The sequence below is a fragment of the Gymnoscopelus microlampas genome (genome assembly GCF_963454915.1).
Source record: "Gymnoscopelus microlampas genome assembly, chromosome: 1".
Lineage (NCBI taxonomy): Eukaryota > Metazoa > Chordata > Actinopteri > Myctophiformes > Myctophidae > Gymnoscopelus > Gymnoscopelus microlampas.
This window is the reverse complement of record NC_139962.1, coordinates 22,652,209-22,669,616: the sequence shown is the minus strand read 5'-3', so window position 1 is coordinate 22,669,616 and position 17,408 is coordinate 22,652,209. Positions and strand designations below refer to the sequence as shown.

The following is a 17,408-nucleotide window of genomic DNA, read 5'->3' as shown; positions in this document are numbered from 1 at the left end:
TCCGAAATTGACTTTTTGACCGATATTTTGATATTATCCAACTCCTAATTTCCAATACCGATATCAACCGATACCGATATATGACTAATTGTCAGGTAACATATAATATATGTTATTATATATTATATATATATATATATATATATATATATAACATATAATATATGTTATTATATATTATATATATATATATATATATATATATATATATATATATATATATATATATATATATATATATATATATATATATATATATTATATTATATTATAATATAATATGTAATAAATCTAATATAAAACAGTGATGTTGTTAGGGACTCACTGGTGGTCATTTGAATGAGTCCCACTAATCTTAGATTAGATGTTGGCCTATTTGACAGTGCAGAAGCATAATTGCCTTGATGCCAATAACATTAACGAGCGTCAACAAACATCAGCTGGACACAGACACACACCTGCCCTCTGCAGTGCTCTATCTGCTATTCAAAAATAGCAGATATACAAGCTCATAGAAGCTCAAGTGACTATGAGCTTGTCGATCTGCTATTTTTAAAGTTAGAGAACCGCTGATTTATGGAAAAGAAACATAAAAAGTTGAAATACGTTGATGACACAAGGTTTCTGCCTGACAGCGACATATTATAATCACATATATCATATATTATTATTACATATGATGTACCTTGGGGTTTCCTCCGCCCTCCTTGGCAGCATAGAGCATCTGCAGGGCAGACTCAGCCAGGGTCTTGGTCTGGTCCAGGAAGGTCATCTGCTGCTGGTGGTCACTCAGCCTCGATGTCACTCCCACCGACGCCATCGTCAGAGGCTCAAAATACCCCGCCAGCTGGGTCACCTGAGAACCCCAAAGGTCAAAGGTTAGAATGGGATACAAGTTGTGCAGAAAACAGTCTGCATTTCCATGACCCACTGCATTGAATGTTGTTGAAAAAAAATAATGGGTGTACACCAAGATCACGGCTATTGTCGGGCATTTATCATTCTATCGTGACTTTGACTGGAGCGTACGGCCGGCTCAGATCTCACGTCAGGTCTGAGGACGTGTAGGCTTTGGCTGCACCAGTTTGTTCCATCGTAGACCAGCGGAAAAGCATTGTCTGACCATCTGACAGGCATCTAAACATATCTATTCAATCCAAAAATGTATAGCTATAAAACTAATAAATAATACATACATCGACGATGTGTCATATGAAATTGGAAGGATATTTCCAAGTGTACAAGCAATTAACATTGTGCAATTAAAAACAATTTAACATATTTACAATGATACAAGTGAGATTCTTAATCATTCAGCCATAAACAGTGCTTAAACAGTGCTTTACTGGCTCTGCGTTAAGATATACTGTATGAGTGCATGCGAGAGGATTTTGGGGACAGCTCCGCTGGAATATTTTCAAGGAGAAGTCTGCCCACTGCCCAGTGCAAGTGACGGGACTGCAGCGGAGATCGGAGGTAACCAGCCCACCCACCACACACCAGCCTTCATCCATTAATGTTTACGCATTCATCAATCACTCCATAAACATTCAAATTATGACAGCCCCAGGCTATCTTCCATAAACGAGGTGCAACAGCCACGGACCACGGGAGCACGCAAGACTCCTTTATTTTGCAGCAGAGTGTGCGGGTCACAGTGGCATTGCTCGGGGGCTAAATTAAAACCCAAACGTATTAATCATGATGATGTGATTGGTGTCATTCAACAATGGAGGCCTACAGGAATAGGCGACGCATAGGCTATTTATTATTTAATTCATGATTCAGGTTTTCGTTTAGGATATATTGTTACTTATGGCTAGAATTAAAAAAGAACATGCATATCTTTTTCTTTTTTTTCTTCCCCAGACCGCAATCTTCTGACATATCGTGACACCTTATAGTACGAATGCAATCGTATTTTTGTTTTATTTGTGTTATATTTTCTTATTGTACGTTTCTATGTCAGGTATCGGGTCTGTGCCCTGTGTATGCAAATAGCATGAGCCATTCCCCGCATATGATAGGTGTATGTGCTGTGTAGCTGTGTGTGAATCCATGGAGATGATTGGTGGGGTAACTTCACACATGGAGAAGTTCCTCTTCTTGGCCGTATTCCTCTGCTTCATGTTCAAAAACAGCTGGGGAGAGTCTACGCCACATTTATCAACAGTGGACGATTCTTACGCTGTGATTGTTTTCTGAATTCTCACTTGGACGTGGGCGTAAGCTGATTCCTGGGCTTGAATTTAAGCTGGTTTGTACGCTCCATTGATAAATGAGGGCCAGTATATGTGTGTGTGTGTGTGTGTGTGTGTGTGTGTGTGTGTGTGTGTGTGTGTGTGTGTGTGTGTGTGTGTGTGTGTGTGTGTGTGTGTGTGTGTGTGCATGCACGTGTGAGTGAGTATGAGCGTGCGTGGCAGCTGTATGCATGGACAGGGGAGCACACACTAAACATGGATGCTTTATATTATAGGAAAAAGAATATATAAGATATATAAGATAACACACACAAGTAACCAGAGTCACATCACTGCAGTGTTTCGAAAAGTCACCCAGTAAAATAATGCCATTATGTAACTCCTCCAGTAACAGCTCTTGCTGAATGGTGTCACTGATACCTTGTGGCCCAGTTGTGCGGCTTCTCCCCGGGCCGCCGTAGAGACGGGGTCGATCAAGTGGCCGATTTCCTGAACCGCCGACGTCAGCTGGTCCTGGAGAGCCTGGTGACAAGGACAGAGGAGGGATCAATCAGCCATTGGTCTCTATAGTCTGCGGGGCGGTGAACGAAAATAGCAGATCAACAAGCCACGAAGCAACTCAAATGTTTTATTGAAACTTTGAACTAGCAGTAACAAAGCAACAGTCTAAAAAAGTATTTTTCAGTGGAAGCCAGCTACATGAAGACACAAACGGATACCCGACACTTGCTGTGGCTGCTGTGTGCTGCTGCCTAACAAAAGCTACAAAATGACCAAAGATGGTCAGCAACAGTCACCAAGACGCTGTTGAAGTGTTGCTCAACTGAAGTCATCATGTGCATCCATGTGAGGTAGTAAGTGAGAGAGGGCTTCAACCATGTCTTTGGAACACTGAAAAAAAAGCATTTTGTTGCTTTTGTAGCGTTGTAGTGTCGGGACGTGAGTTCGTAGCTTCATGTGGCTGGTTTCCTTTGAAAATGACTTGTAGTCTGTCGCTTTACCGCTGCTACTGTGTGAATGATATTGTGCATAATTCAACACTGCATGTGTATTCCCAGGGCTAAAATCTGCATGTTGTGCAGGCAGCAGAGCATTTCCATCATGTCGGATGATGGGTGTTAAAACAGATCCTGGCCAAATGGAGTTTAACCAAAATGGGCTGACTTGCGTCCTTTGGATCCGTCTAGGACACAGATCAAAGCTTTTATGTAGAACAAGGAGGGCTTTCCTGTTGGAAAATGTCATTACATTTCACACAGCAGTGTGGTAAGTGTAATATGACACCTGCTGCAAATGATTTATCTGTCTAATGGATAACACACTGGACATGAGGCTAAAGCTGGGAGGGAGAGACATGATAAGAGACATGGACAAAAATAGGGAGAAATAGAAGCAAGGGAAAGAAAAAGATAAAGAGAAATAGGAATAGAAAGAGAGGGAGAAAAGGATAGAGGGAATGGTAGAAAAAGAGGCAGTGGAGAGTGGAGATCGAAAGAGAGAGGTTAACCCATTCAATCCGGGAACGCATCTCTGTCATTTTAGATTTCTTTGGCTATTCAAAAATAGAAGATATATATATGCAATTTTTTGAAAAATCTTGAAAATGTGTGCAAATCTTTGAATATATATTTTCTATACATTTGTAAAATATTTTGTTCCAGGGACCACCCCCCAGACGCAAAGAGTTGAGTTACAAATGTTCGCTTAAAATATATATATTCAAAGATTTGCACACAGTTTTTTTGTTTTTAAATAGCAGATCTACAAGCTCGTAGCGCGGCTCTCTGTGCTGTGCTATGAGCTTGTATATCTGCTATTTTTCTGCATCTCTGTCATTTTTGCCATTTAAAATGACAGAGATGCGTTCCTGGATTGAATGGGTTAAGAGAGGGAGAGAAAGAGAGAGAGAGGGAGAGAAAGAGAGAGAGAGAAAGAGAGAGTGAAAGATAGAAAGAGAGAGAGAGAGAGAGAGGGAGTGCAGTAGATAACAAGGAGTGTGAATCCGAGTGGAAATGAAGAGTATCCGAGTGGAACAAGCGAGCAGAGAAACAGAGGCAGGGCGTATGGTTTCTTGCCTCCAGTGAGATGTCGTCCCTGCTGGCCAGGTTCTGGCTGACCGAGGCCAGGGAGGCGTGCTCGATGTCCCTGATACATTTGTTGATGGCATCGATGGCACTGTCACATTCCCTCTGACCCGGAGCCTTGTCCCTGAGGGCCAACGTGTTGAGAGGAACATAGCGAGAGGTGAATAAGGTGTAGAGAGGAGGGATATACAGTAAATAGAGACAATTTAGGCATTTAGCAGACACTCTTATTCAGAGCGACTTACAAGTGCGAAATCAGAGTTAATTACTTGAACCCTAGTCAACAATTACAGGGTAAAGAGTCACATAGTGAAAAGAGAACAGTGGACTGGAGCGCCTCAAAGAAACTTTGATAACAGATAAACATTGAACCTAGCATCTGTCATCCTAAAATAACATCTAAATAGCATTCTGTACATTTTAAACTATTAGGATACCAGGTAAACAATGAACCTATCTGTCTACACAACAGCCTATCTAAATAACATTCTTAAAGTAATATTGCGTAACTTTCATTTTAGTAGTCTTTTTTAGCGACACCTCTCTCCTAGCTCCGTTGTCATTACAGCGTTTGTCTATACGGAGGGAATGCTGCAGGGTCCTGCTAGTCCGAGGATATCTTGGAATGCAACAACACGTGGTAAGAAACTGTACTTGTTCACACTAAAATACATAAGCACATTTCCAGTACATTTCCCGGTACCTACAGTAAGTCATTTTGGCACTTGTGAATAAAAAGTATTTAATAATATTTTGAGAAGTTGTCGAAAAACATTTATGTGGAATGGTTATTTGTGAAAAAATATACCAGTGAAAGTTTGACACAGTACTAATTTAACATTTTGTGATCAAGAAAAACTAATGTAAGTAACAAAAATATGAGAACATGTGACCAAGATATGTCTGCATAGTACATCGGACAAAAGCTGACAAAAAGGCATTAAGGAGAGGACTGTTAGGTGTGAGAGAGAGAGAGAGAGAGAGAGAGAGAGAGAGAGAGAGAGAGAGAGAGAGAGAGAGAGAGCAAATGAAGGATTAAGACACATAGAAAAGAGAGGAAGACCAATTGGAAAAAAAGAGAACGCAAATGTGTTTAAAAAGGGAAGGGGGTAATTTCTTTAACTCAACTTCGTTTCTAGTGAATTATCTTTCTCATTACAGCTCGTCTCACATCTGCTGAACGGGGGTCCTGCGGGGGTCCATCCACCACATAGAGAGATCAAACCGGCCTGCCAAATTAGCTCTGAAGCCTCCAAGAGTTTCTGGGCACCGGCCCCATCGGGACAGAGTCGCTTAGTTAGAAACCCATTTCCATGCACGACAAAACACCGTTAACAGAATGGAAATTCTGCTTTGTGTATAATGACATTACTGGAGCGCAGACAGTTTTTTTTTGGGTGGGTGGGGGGACGACGACGTTAAATGTCCCGTTAAATGTCTTAAATCTCTATCCTCAATTTGTAGGACTCAGAGAGCAGTGTGATAAGGGAGTCAGAGGTGTGTGAATGATGTTGTGGGGATAGAAGATCTCCATGCGTTCAGCTGTGGTGTGTACTTCAATGGCCTACTGGCAGCGTGAACCAGAAATATGGAGCTGATCCGTCCAGCGGTTTGTTTGCAGGCTAGACAAACACACAGACGGAGGGGCCGGACACACTCACAGACACATTTCTAGACGTCCAGCGTCCTACAGAGCCGCCTAGAGGTTGAAATTGTCTAGAAGAGGGTCTGTAATTAACACTATCCAAGACAAGCAATAGAAAACCAAGACTGACCATCTCGCTTTTACTTCCCATATCTGTGTGACATAGGTGATCGCCCCCTTCAGGAGACCAGAGGTAGGTCATGAGTCTATTCATTCCAATGGGAGAAATGAACGCAAACACAGCTTCTGACCTATTGTTCAGCCACATGGTCACTGAAGTAAATATTGGACCCATTCTTCCCAAGCCACACGTCTTTTGAACATTCTGACACTAAAATGGCCTTTTTCAGAGAGACAAATCAGGAGAAAATCTTCTTTGTTATCGACCTTTCTCTGTCCCAGTAAAACAAAATGTGACGCACGGTACAACCGATGCTTTCATCCACATGACAGGGAGAGATGGGGGGGAAAACCATAGACATATAAAGGTAGACGCCTCCTTCGGCTCTGAGGGGTGCGTATCTCGGCCGTGCTTCCACTTCCTTACGCTTCAGCAGGGCAAGCAGGAAACTTCCGTGTGCGTCACAGAAGGGGGGCGTTCGGTAGGCCAATCAGAGGCAGGTGGGGCGGGTCTTTTCTTAAGAGGCAGCCGCGCAGCAACTAGTCAGTTAGACGCACTGTGATTGGCCAGTAGTCAAGTAGCCCTGCGGAAGAGCCTTGTATTGAGATACCAGTCGCTCCAATGAACTGCAGAGGCCAATGAGGTATCTAGGTTTCTATATCTATGGGGAAAACCATGCCCACTTATGTAGGAGAACATTATGTATCATTTCCTGCCTAGTGGCGGAGAGAGGGATGGGCTATCATCCTAAATTAAGCATCTTTGACAGCGACATGACGTCAGTACGTGAGTACATACCTGATAGCTGTGATGAGACTCTTGATGGAGTCGGACACGGTTCGAGAGTGACCGGCCAGCACCGACCAGGTGGGCGGGTCTTTGGGGTTGAGGACCAATGAGCGTGCCGTCTTCAGCAGGTTGGTGGAGCTGTCCAGCATGGAGCGAGCTGACTGGACGATGGGTTCCTGAGCTGCAGAGCCCTACAGGCAAACATTTAAACATTAGAAACCTTAGAAACCTTAGACCAGCGGTTCTCAAAGTGGGGTCCGGGTACCCCCAGGAGTCCTTGAGGGAGTTCCAGGGGGTCCCCATCTAAATGATGGATAGTTAGGAACCAAATGGATCCTTATGGGTCTGTAACAAAGAGACTGTAGTAGGGGTCCATTTGGTTCCATTTGTACACGCTCAGAGTTACATTAACATATTACAATATAAATTGAGGTCCCCCAGATAGAAATACCATTAAATGGGGGTCCGTCCGTAGCCTAATGCATGTCAAACTGGGGGTATTGACATTAAAATGGTTGACAATCACTGCTAGAGCCGTAAAAATCTTCTCTTATTCAGGGTCCCTGGCATTTTTTTCAAATGGGGGTCCGCGGGCTAATAAGTGTCAATTTGGGGGTCCTTGACATGAAAATGTTTGAGAACCACTGCCTTAGACCCTGTTGCAATGTCAAGGGTTCCAATTATGGTTGCAACTATCCATCATTTCGAGAGGCGCTTTTCTTAAAGATATCATTTATATTTAACAAGGAAAAGGCTATTTTATGCTGCACTTTGTCGCACAACAGTGTCACAAAAGAACCTACAGGCTCACAACGCCATGAGCTTTGTTGTTGCCAGGTGGAAACCTTGTACTGTAGTTATTATTTAGTCACAAACTATTGTTAATACTTTTCATTGGTTCAATATTTATAAAAGCCACAGACACATTTAACCACTTTCACTTCAGAACTTCAGATCTACATACAAGATCACAACCTTGTGAGCTTTTAGACCGGCTATTTTTTCTACTTTTGTGTGACACTGTAGTATGACAAAGTAGGACATACATTTATGGAGATACTGTACAAGGTTTCTGCCCAACAGCGACAGCTTGTAGAATTGCTGTTCTGTATTTTTGTTTTATTTAAGCTATTATATTATAAAAAATGATCATTTCTTTTATAATAAATGAAATTGTTAAGATTAACTGGTTGCACCCCTAATGGAATCTAATCTGGCGTTCAGCACTGTTCTGAATCAATGCATTGGCATGTCACTCCATCTCTCACTTTAGTAAAGAATAAAAAGGCATACTAATAATTCATTATAGAGGCATTATTGTGAAACTAATAATAGAACTTGGCATCAAGTCCTTTCCAATTTCACAGTTGAGTCAAGTTGATGTGGTGCGAAACGATGCGCGTGCGCGTGTGTGTGTGTGTGTGTGTGTGTGTGTGTGTGTGTGTGTGTGTGTGTGTGTGTGTGTGCGTGCGATTGTATTACTATACTTGTGAGGACCAAATGTCCAAATGGCTGTTTTTAAAACAAGATTTGGGGAGTTAGGCTTAAGGAAAGATTCAGGTTGTGTTTAGGATTAGATATTTACAGGTTAGGTTTAAGAGTTAGAGTTGGAGGTATGCCTAACTTAATTGCATGCGCTGCGCTGCGTTGCGTTGTGAGCTTAGAAATCGACTATTTGGGGATTTAGTGTTGGCAAACTGGCACAAAATTGTAAAAATGCATTCATAATATCCCCATCCTAAAATATTGTCCTCACAAGTATAGTAATACAGTACAAATTGTGTGTGTGTGTGTGTGTGTGTGTGTGTGTGTGTGTGTGTGTGTGTGTGTGTGTGTGTGTGTGTGTGTGTGAGCGCGTGTGTGCCACACCTCGCTGCTGATCTTAGCAGGGACGCTGGCAAACTCCGGGTTGGACGCAAACGTGGTCAGGTTCTCAACAGCCTCGATGAGCGGCGCCGTGGCCACCCGACACTTGTTCCTGTTCTCCTCAGAGAAATCACCATCTAAAGCCTTCAGAGAAACATACACACACACACAGAGAGTTCACACAGGCCTGAATTTGTGTTGAGTTAAGATTAGGTTTTTTATTTGAGTTGCACAGATTCTCTCTATTCCTGGCTATAGTGGTGGACAGGGACAGATTCTAATATCATTTTCTGGTTCCAACCTTCCCCTATACTTATTCTAATGCCAGTGCAGAAAAACGAAAAATAAAAATGTAGTTGCAAAAGTTACAAAACACAGCATTGCATTTGCTGTAAGCTCTGAGAAATCTTCCTGACAACTCATCCAGAACTTCACAGCGGACTGTGTTTCATGCATTTGCCTCTTGACTGAGTCTGTGGATCTTAATGAACTGATCCTCTTCTGTAGTAATTAAGTTTGAAGTACTTTTGGAATTGAAGCATACTACGCCTCCTGAAATGACCACTGATTAACATAATGATGATGATACTCTTTACTGTCCTCATATAACACAAACACCAACAGTTGTGGTCTAAGTTTCTCCAAAGTAAGATACAATTAAATTAAAATGAAAAGAAAAGAAACGGAACATCTTCACTTTCCTATATTACTGAATCCATGTTCAGGGACCACATGCAACACCTTCACGAACCACAAAATGGAAAACCCCTGGTTTACCTCATTATTTGAAACTTTACTTACTTTACTGGCTTGAAACTTTGGCCCCGTTTCATATGAACATCCGGCATTGTACAAAGACAAAGAACAAGGAACAGCACAATACCAAGTGAATTTGACTGCACAAGAATGCCCATGTTGGCTGCAGCAGCAGAGGCAGTGCTGTTGGCAGTCATACCTTTATGGTTTTAACTAGGTTGGCAGTGCTGTTGGCCACCTCTTTGGCAGACTGGACAAAGTGCCTCTTGGCCACCGGGTTTGCCGTCTTGGAGGACGCCAGGCGGCAGGCGTTGCACAGCGCCGAGGTGTGCTTGGCCACGATGGTGGCGGACGACAGCACCTGCGGACATGAAACGATATCAGAATAATCATGTTCAAATTACCCGTTTCATTTAAAAAAGACGAGGCTATGGACTTGGTTTATAAAGGAGCTGGGTTTAATCCATTAAGACCGCGAACGCATCTGTGTAATTTTAGATTTCTTTGGTTATTAAAAAATTGCAGATCTGATCCTAGATCTGCTATTCAAAAATTGCAGATCTACAAGCTTGCAGTGCGGCACTCGGTGCCGCGCTATGAGCTTGTAGATCTGCTATTTCTGAATAGCCAAAGAAATCTAAAATGACAGAGATGCGTTCCCGGTCTTAATGGGTTAAAGCAGCACACGACATTCGAATCCGGGTCTCCCGCACCAAGTGCTGAAATTTGCCACTGAACGAATAGAGCATGCCTGCTTGCTCTGGGGAGATATTGCATTTTGACCTTCAGGCAGTACAACTTGTCAACGAGGTAATGGTCCTACCAGAGCACAGGTTCTAAATGTCTCAATAGAAGTGCAGGGTGACCAAATACAACTGCTGCAGTTGTGTTAGTTACTATATTGTATTAACACTAGAGGGTCGGGGCGCTGCGCGCCCCTCCCCCCTAGCCGCTGCGCGGTGCTTTGTGTTTGTTGGTCTCTATAATATATAAAGCCATAATAGGAGATGTTCCAATGGAGCTATGCCCAAATATGGAGTGTGTTGTCTGACCTCACTTGGGTCTCGTTGGGCGGTTATATAAAGCCATAATAGGAGATGTTCCCAATGGAGCTATGCCCAAATATGGAGTGTGTTGTCTGACCTCACTTGGGTCTCGTTGGGCGGTGGTCGGCGATGACGCTAAGGAACAACATGGCCGACTGTAATGTTGTGAGTTTGTGTTTGCCGCAATTAATTATGCTGCGAGGGGGCAGATGTGTGCTGAGCAGTATGAAGTGGCCTACAGACTGCGCGTAGTAATTCTGCACGTTGTGGCGTGTCTTGTTAGTGACATTGATATGTTGTTTTTGTGTTTAGTCCCACACAGTGGCAGTTTTTTTTGGGGGGTTTTGGGTTTAGAAATGTATATATATAGATAGATACGCTACCATGCAGATTGGTCAAAATAACATTTTATTCACTAGAAAAAGTTACATAGTGTAGCTTTAAGATCAATAATAATATTAAAAATATCATCATTTTGTATGTTTTAATCTATCAACTACAAATCATATATAGTTTACATTATTGCCATTTTCCTAAGCACACGATGACATCTAAAAAGCTATGGTACGCTTTGGAAAAGGGGTCGGCAGTAATATAACATATTACTGCATGATTTGTAGTCAATGGGCTAAACCTAAAACTCCAGTATTGATCTTTAAAATAACACACAATGATTCAAAATAGCATTTGACCAGCGATATGTCTGTAATATCCACCTGGACCATGGAAACACATAAGACAGGTGAAATTGCATTCCCGTTCATGGAATATCAAAGTCCAGAGGGACAGAGAAGGTGCATTCAGTGCAGTTTCCCTAAGCTTAAAATTTTAATAGGACAGTCAATGAAATAAAAACTTTACTGAAAAGTGCACACACTGTACTTTCCCCATGCACTGGTAAAAGGAGGCTATTTTTTTCGGAGAAACCCCAGGACTGGATTCTAACATCTACCAGTAAAACTATTCTCTAAGATTCTGAAGCCAAGTATGGAAAGAATCAATATAATGATCTAATACTTGCTATACTATGGTAACAGTTTGAATTTGTTTTTAAAGTAAAATACATCTGACCTCAGGCCTGAAACAAAACTAAAGGTGAAGCATTTGTAATTTATAAAATTAACAGGATTTGATTGTTTGTTTTGAGTTTTTTTTGCCAGTGAAACAATTAACCTCAATTGAGAATAGGAGTAAATGGTGCAGAACAACAAACAAACAAAAAACAATGGGGATTTAGGGTGGCCACTAGGCAAGACCCTAAATCGCTTTTTGTTACCTCATTTCTACTTCATGTATGTTTGACGTCAACAAGGTTCTCACCTGGGAGGGGCTACTGTCTGGGTCCACCAGGTTCTGACAGGCCATCTGGATGGCCTGGTTGGCTTTAGCAAACTGGATGGGGTCCACCAGACCCTGATGTCCCGCCTGGCTGTTGGGGTCCGACACACCCACAAGATACGAGGCCTGTGTGAAACACAAAGACACTTCCATGAGGGCAAGAAAAGTACCCCAGTGTCCTCAGAATCAGAATCAGAATCAAACTTTATTGTCACATCACATTACAGGTAATATGGGTGAAATTCTTAATTGTACAAGCCCATCAATGCAGTCAAAAGATAGAAGAGGTAGAAGTACAGTAAAGTAATTTAAGAGAGTGGCTTAATAAAGTAATAAGTTAAGGAAAAATGTGTCTGTAATTAAAATATAGATCATAGATCATATCTATATAAACACACAGTTCAGTGAGCTCAGTTCTATTCCATTAGTTCTCAAAGTGGGGTCCGGGGACCCCCAGGGGTCTTTGTGGAGGTACCAGGGGGTCCCCAGCAAAATGTGTTAATATAGTGTCACAATCACTTTTAACCATATTCTCTGCTATATTTGAAAAATCGTGAAAATGTGTGCAAATCTTTGAATATATATATATTTTTAAAGCAAACATTTTTTACTCAAATCTTTGCTTTTGGAGGTCCCTGGTACTTTTTTTTTGAGTTGATAGGGGGTCCGCAGCCAAATACATATCAATTTGGGGGTCCCTGACCTTGACATGAAAAAGTTTGAGAACTAAGTAAGTAGGTCTGAGAGGCTTATTGTCGGTATCAGCCAGAGCACAGGAATCTATCCCCGTCTCACAATGCGCTAGGCTAGACCCCTGGGAGATGGATTGCTGAGGTGGAGTGGTGGACTTACCGCATGACTTGCCACACACAAGCCATGCTACTTATCGCGAGCTTCTAGTACACTGAATTTGCGGTGCCTGGGATCGAACCCATGACTTTGTGGCTGAAAGGCAAGTGCTCTACTGACTGAGCTACCCAGACAACTAATTTAAGAACTATACTTATGTTTCCACTAACATTATCTAAAGAAAACACAGGTTAGCAGGAGTCGGGCTATAATAATAATAATAATTATCATTATTATTATCATTCATTGATTAAATCAATTAGTTTGATTAACTAATTAACCCCTACAATGCAGTGTGTGTCCCAGCTGCACAGTACCTGTCCTGCAGCCTCCGTGAGGCCGCACAGAGCTTTGGAAGCCACTCCAACACACTCTCCGAACGCCGGAACATCTCCCGTCTTACAGTTCTGAGAAATGCCTGCCATGGATTCTCCCAGAACCTGGACACAAGGAGCAAGATAGGAAATGTTACGTTATCGCACCGGAGGCTTAAAGTTATCACATTTTAAAGAAAACTACCATTTGCCAGAAATATGACAAATCACAGGTGTAAATATGTAATAAAAAAACAACAACCTTGTTTGACATGACTACATGACTAACCAATTAAAACCGGGAAAGCATCTGTGTCACTTTGGATTTTTGCGTTGGCTATTCAAAAATAGCAGATTTACAAGCTCACAGCGCGTCAATTGATGCCACGCGCGAGCTTGGACATCTACTATTTTTGATATATTTTTTTTAGATCTTAAAAGTGTCTAAACTACTGATTTAGAAAGCATTTGTAGAATCGGCCTACGCTATGTGGAAGTAGACAACGTCGCAGACCCTACTCAGCCATGCTTGCTCCCGTGTCATGCATCAAGCATAATGACAGACTGCAAAGACGCGGTCTGTTTTTAATGCAGATCTAGGATGAGATTTCCTTTTCTCAATCCGCAGTGTGAAAACACAAAATAGATCCCAAATCAGCAGCCAGGGAATTTAGTAAATTCATGCACATTTTTGTGAAATGGTAAAATGATTGCACATTTGGACGTTTTTAGCATTATTGATCGTACATAGTACAGAGGATTGCACAAATATGATAATTATCGGACATCTGGCAACACTGACCAAGATAAGAACACACAGATGGAGGGGATTAGGGTGGCTAAGATGGTACAGTGCATTCCTCTGATCGGCCATGCATATTACGGGCAAACATTGGTGGTGTGAGCGTGTGCAGGGACTGGCAGAGCGGCAAGTGTTTTGATCATCTGGGTGTCTGTGAGGCTTACCTTAGAGTTCTCCATCACGCTCTCAATGCAGTCAAAGTAGGACAAGTCACTGACTGGTTCGTTGGGGTGATCCAGCATTCCCCTGACTGCCTGAGGGGAAAACAAAGAGGTCAGCTTCCTGGGGGTCCCGAAATACTCAGGAGTCCTTGAGGGGTGTAACAGGGGGGCCCCAGCCACATGAGGAGTAGATTAATTTAACTACTGTACAATTCAAAAACCCAGTGGAATACTTCCAAGCTAGTCTCAAATCTCACAACAGTCAACAGACATTAATCAGATAAATATGGTAAGCTAGCTTTGAAAGCATCTAATCAAGTTACGAGGAAGGCTTTCTTAAAAACAAATAATAGTAATGCAACAATTTTACACGATACATGCAGTGGGAGTCCATGCTTCCCTCTCTCTCAGCTAAGGGGTCCTGAAAATCACGAAAGACCACAGGGCTTGAAATCTACATGGTAACCTTTGCAACAGCTATGGTTACAAGGTCGATTCTCATGGTCAATATGGCCAGGAAAGGAGCTCTACCGCAGTATCAAATGCCTGAACACCTGATTATTTCAACTGTTTCCACTTGACTACCATCAGACTGTTGAACAAGGCCTGAAGTGAACACTGAATACTACAGTACTACCGGTATGCTAATACTCTGCTGGATTACCTTCCCTCCTGTAGAGTACGTTCATACTTATGCGGATTAACCTTGCATGGATTTACCTGATGTGTCCTCGCGTTGTGAGCTTGTAGATCGGCTATTTTCACAATTGTGGATTTACCTGATGTGGATTCACCTATGCGAACTATGTGGATTTACCCTATGTGGATTTGACTTTTTCAGGCCGCGACCCTCCAAAATGATCATATTTGAACTGGACACACCCCCAAAAGAATCATATTTGAACTGGGGAGTGGGGACTCACCCAAAAGAATCATATTTGAACTGGGGAGTGGGGACTCACCCAAAATAATCATATTTGAACTGGGGACCCACCCTGACAAGCACTTCTACAAGCTCACAAGCTTGTAGATCTGCTATTTTCATTATTTGGCCATTTTTGAGGTATATAAAAAAGTCCTTAATTGTCACTTCACTGTCACCAGGGGACCCCACCAAAATGATGTGGGGACCCCCCTGGGGGTCCTGACCCACAAGGTCGAGAACCACTGCTCTAGTGAACCGCACCTTATGAACCTGCTCCTATCTTTTAATCTCACCTGTCGCCTAAACATTTTTGAATAATGTTGGTAAAATCTTCTCTTATGGGGTCCCTGGCACAAAGTATTTCCAGATGGGAGTCTGTGTCCACATAAATACAGAAAAGGTTTGAGAGGAAAACATTAAATGGCTGAACGGACAACCTTTTAGAATCACAGGTTTTTACCTCCAGTTCTCTGAGAGCGTTATCGCATTCCTTCTGCCCAGGTGCCTGCTGGGTACACAGTGTGATCAGCTGGTTGATGCTGTCCGTCACCGCTCTGGAACAACAAACAAACAATAAACAAATATATTCAGCTAGATAAAACATGAGCTTGCTATGCACTTGTGTCTGTAATGGAAGAGTGATGTGTGTGTGTGTGTGTGTGTGTGTGTGTGTGTGTGTGTGCGTGCGTGCGTGCGTGCGTGCGTGCGTGCGTGCGTGCGTGCGTGCGTGCGTGCAGTGGTGGAAAGTAACTAAGTACATTTACTTAAGTACTGTACTTAAGTACAATTTTGGGGTATTTGTACTTTACTTGAGTATTTCCAATTTCCAATACTTTTACTTCTACTCCACTACATCTCAGAGGCAAATATTGTACTTTTACTGCACTACAATTATTTGAAAACTTTAGTTACTAGTTACTTTGTAGATATAAATTATGATATAATGAAACATACATTAACCACTTTAAACCTATTTTAAACATAAGCTATTTGAAAATAGCCGATCTACAAGCTCACAACGTGTCGCTTTGCGACGTGAGCTTGTAGATCGGCTATTTTCAGACATTTTTGTACTTTTACTTTTGGTACTTTAAGTACATTTTGATGCCAATACTTCTGTACTTTTACTCAAGTAAATTTAGAATTCCGGACTTTTACTTGTAACAGAGTACTTCTACAGTGCAGTATCGATACTTTTACTTAAGTAAAACATTTGAGTACTTTTTCCACCACTGCGTGCGTGCCACAAAATCGCTTCAGAATGAGGGTCCTCAGCCGAATACAATTTGGGGGTCCTCAACATGAAAAAGTCTGACAACAGGGATACCCAAGTACCTGTCAGACTACTTCAGTAACGTGAAAGACACACACAGGCACAACACCAGAGGGAGCTCTACTGTTCTCGTTCAACCGAGATTCTGCACACGCATGGGGTTAGATTCGCTCTACTGCTATGCCTCCAAAACGTGGATTGCCCTACCAACAGACATCAAAAAGTGTGACTCCTTACCCTCCTTCAAAACCGCTATAAAAGAGCACCAGCTGTCTGCAATTATAGTAATGGTCCTAGAAAAGTCATTAAGCTTAACACCAGACATTACAGCAAACACCCAACTGTTTACTGTTTATTGCTACTAATGTTGATGATGTCTTGTATATTACTTATTGTACAGTATGTCTTTAAATGTCTTGATGAATTGAATACACAGGAACACAATGTAAACAAGCCCCTAGGGCTTTATGTGCTCCTTTTAGCATCATTGTACAATCGTACCACTGCACTATTTGCAAACTGTTAAAAAAGTATTCAATCAATCAACCACTGCCATAATGGACAGACTAGACAGACACTGACTGCTACAGTTTACAGTTTAATCCTATAGCCGCTCATTAGTGACGGATGAAAGCTTTAAGTAGAAAGGGACATGGTGGAAAGATGGCTCACATTCCTTCTAATTAGGCCTCCTGTGTGGAATGAGGCCACATCAGGTTGTTCAATAGTGAACAGTGCAGCCTCCAGGGTTACATTGGTTGTGTGCTTGCGTGTTTACTCACACATATACTGTAGTGTACAAACATACTGTTCATACATACATGAAAATGTTTCAGAAATAATCGATAGATTCCGCCCGTCATTCTGAGTCATTCAAAAAACCCTTTCTGTGGACACGGCTCCTATATGTGAGTTCATTTGTTACTGTACTGTACTGTACTGTACTGTACTGTACCTGGCAGCAGCAGCCAGTAGGTTCTTGGCGTTGGCCGCTGCTGGGTCCACAGACAGAGATTTAGCAGCCAGCAGCAGCTTACTGGAAGCCATGGAAATGTTCTTCAAGTTTCCAATCACTTGGATCTGGTCATCTTTTCTCTAAGGGACAAACAAACAAACAAACAAAATGTGAAAAGTGCCAAAGAATGAGAGTTTCAAGGTGAAGCCCTGAGGAGAGAGTTGTTGGTACATCTTCTGCATTTATAGTTTTAAGAAGCCTGTTAATCTAGTGCACACAGTTC

The 17,408-nt window shown here is 42.0% G+C and overlaps 1 protein-coding gene across 1 annotated transcript in view; it reads right to left on the bottom strand.

Moving 5' to 3' along the window:
- tln2a (talin 2a) overlaps positions 1 to 17,408 on the bottom strand; it is a 181,542-nt gene that overhangs the window by 28,864 nt on the left and 135,270 nt on the right. Inside the window, exons 32-42 of the mRNA XM_084065302.1 lie at positions 17,126 to 17,265; positions 15,358 to 15,451; positions 13,976 to 14,065; positions 13,013 to 13,135; positions 11,829 to 11,972; positions 9,662 to 9,823; positions 8,710 to 8,850; positions 6,850 to 7,031; positions 4,277 to 4,409; positions 2,622 to 2,723; positions 686 to 856 (exon numbers count right to left, since the gene is read on the bottom strand). Of these exons, the coding sequence (XP_083921428.1) occupies positions 686 to 856; positions 2,622 to 2,723; positions 4,277 to 4,409; positions 6,850 to 7,031; positions 8,710 to 8,850; positions 9,662 to 9,823; positions 11,829 to 11,972; positions 13,013 to 13,135; positions 13,976 to 14,065; positions 15,358 to 15,451; positions 17,126 to 17,265 (1,482 nt within the window). The remainder of the gene's footprint in view (positions 1 to 685; positions 857 to 2,621; positions 2,724 to 4,276; positions 4,410 to 6,849; positions 7,032 to 8,709; positions 8,851 to 9,661; positions 9,824 to 11,828; positions 11,973 to 13,012; positions 13,136 to 13,975; positions 14,066 to 15,357; positions 15,452 to 17,125; positions 17,266 to 17,408) is intronic.